General features: G+C 41.4%; 1 protein-coding gene across 1 annotated transcript; it reads left to right on the top strand.

Moving 5' to 3' along the window:
• Positions 1-214: 214 nt before the first annotated feature.
• On the top strand, positions 215-7,550 carry LOC307216460 (uncharacterized protein). Its single transcript, XM_079976789.1, has 2 exons — positions 215-2,992; positions 6,684-7,550. The coding sequence occupies exons 1-2, from the start codon at positions 2,792-2,794 to the stop codon at positions 7,200-7,202; spliced, it is 720 nt and encodes a 239-aa protein (XP_079832915.1). The 5' UTR covers positions 215-2,791; the 3' UTR covers positions 7,203-7,550.
• Positions 7,551-8,214: the final 664 nt, after the last annotated feature.

The following is an 8,214-nucleotide window of genomic DNA, read 5'->3' on the forward strand; positions in this document are numbered from 1 at the left end:
AAATAAAAATTATATTTAGGTGCCTTGGGGTTGCAATTTTCAAATTACTTAAGTTTTCTTGGGGAAAAGAATGTTCCCAGACTGGGGATAAACCTCTGACTCTTTGCAGCTTTGGGTTTTTGTTTTTGTTTTTGATGCCATGTTAGCTATTTACTTGAATAAAATATTTTGAGGGGGGGGGCAGGTAAGCCCTACCCCACATAACTAATCACATGATGCAGTGTGCACACACCGTTTGAATGGCAATGCCCATCAGCTGTTTGTAGGTTTTATTCAACCCTCATAATTCGAGCATTGACAAAGTGTTCCATACAGTTAACCGTTCTCTTGGCTTTGCCCTCCTGCACAGAACATGCTTGCCGCTCTATATGTTGCAGAAATCTGCATTTCCTTTCATCCGAGGATAAAAGAATTGAAATAAGAACACTAATGATAACCTTTCATGTTAAACAGGATACGTAGCTTTACTGCAGAGACAGAAATGCATTTCCTGCCCTCCTCACTGTGTAGTAATGGCAAGGTACAGCAGAGCGTGTGGGATTATAAGTGAGCGCTCACTGCAGACTCTGATTTCAAGCTCCTGGGAACAGAGCCCAAACCTCTGATTAAAGTGGGACCCCGCCATCTCCCTTCCCACCAGGCCTCTGCATAAGTGACACCTTCTCAGGGACTCCATCACAGTCTCATTAAGAACAACGAGCAATTGTGATGGAAAGATGCAGGTTGCTCAACACAGTGAGGCGTCAGGTTTTTTTTTTGGGGGGGAAGAAGGATTGGAAATGTGTTTCAATAAGGAAAGGTAACAATTATAATAAAAGGTTTGGGATCTGCAGGCTTCATTTTCTGTGCTGACAGTAAGTGCTGCATTTGTAAAGAGGCCTGGGTGAAGCCTCTTAGTTTATAATAGGCCTCCTCACGTAAAAAGCAGCGGCGTCAACTGCAGCTATTTTGTGGAGCAATTAATTATTCCTCCGAATCAGATGACAACCGTGAGCTGTATCATTAGCACTTTGATCCCCAGCTTTACAAGACAGAAATAATAATTCCTCGTGTCACATGTGGAATTAGCCTGACTCCTGCTGCTGCTGTTTTTCTTTCTCCTCAGCTGTGTAAAGGACCTTCTGTCACAAAACAGACTTCACAGAAGTTGTCCCCTTGGGGACTGAGGCAATGTGTCACCGTGACCTTCTGCAAGGTCTCGCCTACATAAGATGTGGCCGCTTCTGATCTGATGAGGGAAACTGGTAAGAGCACCACCATCCCAAGAATGGCGGCACCAAGAGCTACAGGCATAGGGAAGGGCAATTTAGGGCTGTTGCTTTTAAAAGACTCTGTGAAATCATGGCCCTAGAAAAGACAGCTGCTAGGCTCTCATTGGATTCCAGTCAGTAATTTTGGCTGTGTGCTAAATTTGTAGTGATATACCTCAAAAAAGGTGAACATATAACATCACAGTACCGAATTTAAATAACACAGGACCCATACAGTCATCTTCTTATGATAGCATAAGATCAGACGATCTAGAACAGGCATGTCCAACTTTCAAGAGACTGCGATCTACTCCCACTATTAAAAAACTGGCAGTGATCTACCCGTTGGATTGACTAAAGTTTTTGAGCTTTTTTAGGGAACATAAGTAGGAGCACAAGGGTCCATGTGTTTGCTAGTGCTTTCCCATCACAATCAGTGTGCTTTTCTAGAAGTGTGAACAATGTTACATGTAGTTTGAAGATGTCTAGGGTGGAGCATTTACCAGTGAGAAGAGTGCAAGACTTAGCTTTTGTACACACAAGGGTCTGCACATCAGAGTACAGTATTCATTTAAGGGCATTGACCAATGGGCAGTAAAACAGTTCAAGAAGCAATGTATTAATTCTGGCTGGAAGCACCCAGATTATGGGTGTGCAAAGGATCTGTGCTTCCTTCTGGCCCAGAAATTTGGTCAGTATCCTTAACTAAGATTGCCAGATCAACCTTTGCACACAAAAGTGGCCTCTTAATTGAAGAAATACAGTAATAGAGTTTAATATTAAGGCATGTTGCCTCCTCTTAATAAGCGGAACTGCAGAAGAAGAAAAAAAGTCCTCCCCAACTGCTTGACTTTTCTTTGCATTTTTTATTTTTTACTTTTACTAACTCCTGTTTAACACACACACATACACACACACACACACACACACACACACACTATACAGCATACCTTTTGACCTGTGGGTTAACAGGCTCACATGCCAGCATTATCTCACATTTAGCATAAGCTCATAAATGCTTTGCTAAGCTGCGTGACTAAGAGAAAGCATCTCAAAGAATCAATGTTCATTGATGTCATCCTGGGGACACCAGTTGCTCTGCTTGCGTACATAGCCTGCCGTTGATCCTCTGTAATTGTCATCACATCGGCGCTTGCATCAGGTCTGGCGCAATTTGACGGCAGTGGGGAATTTAACACCAGAAGGCAGAGCTTTCATAATCCCTGCAAATGCCCCCACACCTAAAATCCATTTGCGTTGGTGATTTGGCATTGTTGTCTTACCACTGAGGGCTGGCAGCTTATAAACGCAGCATTAAGGGCCACAGCATTTCAGATTCACAGGCGGTTCAGAGAGCTACACACACCAGCAGCCTCTCATCAGCTACCTAGTGAAGTGCCCACGCAGCAACTTAGCCTCAGCCTATCAAATGGTTTTTAAATGACTGAAAGGCCAAAGTAGTGACAGAGAGAGAGAGAGAGAGAGAGGGAGAGCGCGCGAAGGAACTTGTTTGGCATTTCAAAGTTTGCAAAAGTGCTGAGATGGAGCAAAGAGATTCAAAAATGCACCCAGCGGCCAGCCTTCTGAAAGATCATACAATGTTTTGCCACAATGAAAAGTCAACTGATGCAGGGCAATGCCATCTTTCAAGGAGTCGGTCTTGGCGGCGGAGGCGGTCAAATAGTTTCACCATCTGCACCTTACCAAGCATCCCGGAATATCCAGGCTTCCAGGATGTTAAGGTAGGTATCCAGAGTTGTTTCTGCAAGAATGTGCAAGCTTTACACAGCAATCCCTTGTTGTCACTCCATAAAAGAGGGGACTTGGGAGATCATGAAGAGTTTGTGCAAGAAGTTTCTTTGGTATTAAATCAGTTTTGATACAATTAATAGTGTTGATCAGCTGTTTTCATTTTTTTCATCACCCAGAGAACATTGCTGTAGACTCACAAATATAATTCATCAAACACGTAGCCAATCATATTATAGTGGTGGCCATTCTGGGAACACCAAGACTGCAATTTTGTTAGTTAACTAGTATGCAATATATAAATACTAATCACAGATGACTTTATTGGTAGTTGATGGGGGACGTATCTAGGGCAGTGGTTGGTAACGATCGTATGGTCAACCAAAGGCAAAGGAGAGAATGAGTAGCTGTCTAAAACCCCCACATTGTGCTATTCTTTGTCCTGGAATCTAGAGAAAGATTGTGAAAAAAGTTAGGAAGGGGCTTTTCACAAGGAAGCGCCATTTAATGACTGAACTCCCACTGGAGCCCTTTTGAGACAAATAATCCATGGTGCATAACTCCATATGGGGCAGGTTGGGGAGTGGAAGCCAGTTCATGTGGCAGGCCCTACATTCATCATGCAAAGGCTCAGTAGACTGCATGAATAAAATGGTGAAGTGTAATTGGGAAGCCTAGTTACTGTTGTTGTGCCACTTTTGGGTCCTGAGACAAAGCAGCACTTTCTAGGTGTGGGATGAATGCACTGCCTGTATGGTTTGCCACATGAACAAAGAGCAATGCGGCACACACATTGCAGCAGTTATTTCTGCTGTGGGTTGAGATCAGCAAGCTGGAATCTGATTTGCACTCAGATGAATTATGCAGGTGATTAGCACAATCTGGACTAAAAAGACCCCCCAAAAAGAAAGAAAAATATTCACCCCACTCTACACCGAAGGACAATGTGAATCAACTCTCACAGACATTCTGATTAGGGGTACATTTTGATTGCTTCTGCTTTACTTTAAAGTGGCTTCTTCAAAGAGCCGCAATCAAGGAATGCCTGCGTAGATGTTGCTTAAATGTGAATATAGATAACAAATCTGGGATATTTCCCATCACCACCATTGAATACTATTTTAAAAGAAAAAGGATGAAGGCTTTACTGTTGCTGTATATGCCGTGTGCATTTTATTTTCATTTCATTTTTATTCTGAAGATTTATATGTTGTGCAACCCATTTACTAGTGTCACTGGCTAGCCTTGGTGGTTAAAAAAAAACCACATTACCCATTTTATATGATATTTTTCCTTGAGAAGGAAATAATCAATCACAGGTGGCTTAAAATTGTCTCAACCCATTTACTAGTGTAACCAGCTAGCCTTGGTTTTTGAAAAACATGATCCGTTTTGTGTGACTGCTCCTTGAGAAGGAAATAATCAATCTCGGGTTAAAATTGGCTATGTTGCAGTTATTGTCCTTATGTTATCCAATATTTTGGGTGACTCATCTGCCACTACACATTTTGATGACTCTCTAAAGAGTCAAATGCTGTATATCTGTAGTGGAATGCAGCACGACAATATAAGAAACTGGAAGAATAGAGGGGTACCATAATAGGCCTGCAACTGCAAATATCTTGGGATATTTTGGAGCATTTATAAAAGCTCTTCTAATATTAGTTTTGGCTCTAGTCTTTGAAGGAGTAAGCTGCTTATACTAAAACAAGCAAAACACCTAAATACATACATACAGATATCTGTTCAAGCTGGCTTTTAAAGAGTATTTTGACAGAAATGTTAGCTACTACTAGCTTAGTTCATGCACAGCATAAATCCTAAACACATTTACTGAAAAGCAGTAAATATATTTGGCTGTACACCTGAGTTCTTTTAAGTGTACACCTAAAAATTTAACATGTGAATACAACAGACACATTATTTTCAAATATGAGTAAACAGATTCTTCAAATAGCCAAGACTGGCTGTCAGCTATACACATGGATTTTCTGCCTTGTGCATTGATTTAAAGATTTTTACCCTGCTTTTTAGCCAAAACAGCTCCCAGAGTGTTTTGCAAGGCCACTAGTAGCACAGTTCCTGCCTGTGGGGCTACTGTATAAAATACATCATAGCACACAAGAAAAAAGGTATGGGGAATTAGGAGGGTGGAAAACATGTCCAGGAGCCTTATAACAACCATCTAGGATGAAAACAGTCCAGATAGTTTGCAGAGTGGCAGCTGCTGAGTGACTTTTGAGGGAGGGATAAAGCTGCCTGGTTTCTCAGCAGCGGTGATAGAACAGCCCTCTTTCACCTTCCCTCCCACCCCCCACAATACTGGCAGAAAGTTAACAAGTACACAGCTGGTAGCTTGGAGAATATGCAAAACAATATTTATATATTCAATATAATCACATCAAAATGTAAATCAGCTATTCTGATCAATGCCAGCTTTTTTTTTTTACTGAGTCGGAATACATTCTTTGTTTTGCTATTTTTAACTTCAAGTATCAGTGTAATTAGTTTCCAAGGCAGCAAGCACCTTAGCAATACAGAATCAGAAAAATAATGCACTTCATGCGCTTTTATAATATTAGATGGTAATAAATGCCATAGAAGTCCTTGAATCTCAAGGTAGCTACCTTAGTTACAATAACATTCAACTGTTAGCTAAACTAGAATTTATTTTTCTAGGGGAGAGGAGGGGGGTGGAATATCTGGATGTCTTCAAGTAGGCATGTCTGCATTCCTTTAAAACAACAAATGAGATTAAGTCTGCAGCAAAGTGCTTAAATTCCAGTAGTTCAATGGCATTCAAGGGAGGCTATTTTCCTCTGGATTACGCTCTTTGTCTTTCAGTGAAATTTTGCAACTCTTTGGTCACAATTCAGCTAAAACTGACCATGTTGAAGTCCAGTTTACGTCAATGGGAGAGTTAAGCCTGTGCTCACATTTTACTGAGCCATACGCTTTGTGTTGATAACAAACTTACAGTACTGTGTTTTTTTCTGTCATTGCCAATAGGGATGGGATAAGATATCCCGAGCCCTCTTCCCCTCCCTGCTTATTCCCCCAAACACTTCTGTTTGCAGTGTTTGGCACACAAATGTGCACACAAATGTGCATACACACACACACACACACCGGTTATGGCAAATATACATATAAATCATGTTGGAAGTGACCGTTTTTATGATCCCACTGACAAATAATATCCAAGGCCAGCATCAGAGATTGGCAGCGTTGGGCAGCTGCCAAGGCCCATGTCTAAGCTGGGGAGCCAATGGCAATGTCCAGAGCCACAGGCCCAACTGCTTCTCTTCCTTGCTGTTGCAAGAAAGTGAGAAGAGACCTGCTGGATCAGACCGAAATATCCTGTCTCCCACAGTGGGAAGCCTATAAGCAGAACATAAACGCAATGGCCCTTTCCCACCATTTTACGCCAACAACCGTTTGTCAAAGGCACGTTGCCTCTGACCCCAGTCTTGTTGACTTCATTCGTAAATCCATGCATCATGTAAGTTGTCCCATGTGGGTTAGTAGGTTGGTCTGCCTGACTGGAATGACTCAAAGTTGGTGGGTGAGACTATTGAGGGTGGATTGGTGGGAGCTTGTTTGTTAAGGATAAAATTCAATTAGCAACAATTAGCAACACAATGCCCTTCTTAACCCACACTTTTTCCTTCTCTTCCAAAACAGAATAATTATTCCAGAGGTTCCAACTCTTGCTTCACACTGCTGGATCTGGGAAGAACAAGATTTGAAAACCCACCAAACAGAAGCTCTGAGGGTCAAGCCAGAAACCTGGGTAACTCGGCAGTCCACTTCGCTAAAGGGCACAGTAAAACCAAAAGCAGTGTTTGTGACCAATCTTTGCAAGATTATTTCAGTGAGAGACTTCTGAAGCTTAGAAACTATGAAACCAAAACATCAAACGGGAAGGTAAAAGCCTATCTTAATGAGAACCAGAACCCCAGCTACACCAGCAAGGGACTAAGGCGGAGAAGCACCTGTAGTGCCATGATACAGGCGAACCACATGAAACTGACAGAAAAATCCCGTGAGTCAGTGGATCCAGTCAATGAATACATAGCAATTTGCAGCAACGACCACGGCGACACTCAGAATATTGAAGATTGCTCTCAGAGAAGGAGCTACTTAGAAAGTTTGACTTTGAGCATCAATGGTCCCCTAGAAATGCTTGTGCGAAGGACATAATTTTGGATCATTCAAGCAGATATTATAATGAACAATTTTCCACTACCTTTCAATAAAGGCACAATGACATTTCTTATGCTACATGATAGATAAATTATTTGGACCTTGAGCCAATTGTACAGCTTCCCATGATCAGGTGGGAATATTTAAATTGCAGTCTGGAATAGTATATATAGGATTGGCTCAAAACTTAGTCATGCTTAGCATAAGCCCAATGAAGTCATTCTTTTTCACTGGATCTGCTCTACACATGACTAACCAAGTCAACTAAAAAATAAGTCCTATTGAATTCAATGGGGCTTATTCCCAGATAAGAAGGGTTAGGATTGTTATGTGCAGCATTTATGTGACAGAGGGTATTTTAAAGATATGAAGTTACCACTTGTTGAAATCAAGTCATTTATATTACTTATTTAAAACATTTGTATGCCACCTTTAGTTTGCCAATATCCCAAAATATTTTTGTGTGTCAGCAGCACTATAGAATTGAGATGGTGGTGGTAATGATATTACACACATGAGATATTGTATGTTTGGTTTAGATAATAAATTTATTGTGACGCTGATTTGTCCTTCTTATATTCATGTGACTTTTAGAGCTTAGATATGGTCACTTTGTAGCATGTGCATGGTAAGCTCGCTCCATTTAACCCTAGTGCAGTCACGTTGTGTTTTTAGTGCTTGAGATCTACCCATTGCCAATAGGTCTGAAGACCAAAAGGTTGCAGCTGGTACAAAAAACACTGCTGCGGAAGGAAAGGTGAACATGTGCTCTGAATTGGAAGCCATAAATATGAACCAAGCCTGTGTACACCAAGCATCATCTTACTACTACAAGTATTCTTGGGGGGGGGGCTCATAAAGGTAGATGATACATACTACCATATGGCAGCACCATCCGGCAACCCGGTTCCCTCCAGATATTTTGGATGACAACTTCCTGGGGCTGATAGGTGTTGTCATCCAAAACAACTGGATAGCACCAGATTGGAAAATGCTCCCCTACAGTATA

This window comes from Podarcis cretensis (assembly GCF_951804945.1).
Source record: "Podarcis cretensis genome assembly, chromosome: 5".
NCBI classification, from domain to species: Eukaryota; Metazoa; Chordata; class Lepidosauria; order Squamata; family Lacertidae; genus Podarcis; species Podarcis cretensis.

Excerpts from the sequence above, each read along its gene's own strand:
- LOC307216460 (XM_079976789.1), top strand. The coding sequence starts at position 2,792 with ATGGAGCAAAGAGATTCAAAAATGCACCCAGCGGCCAGCCTTCTGAAA. Across the intron at positions 2,993-6,683 it reads CAGGCTTCCAGGATGTTAAG|AATAATTATTCCAGAGGTTC; the intron begins GTAGGTATCCAG and ends CTTCCAAAACAG.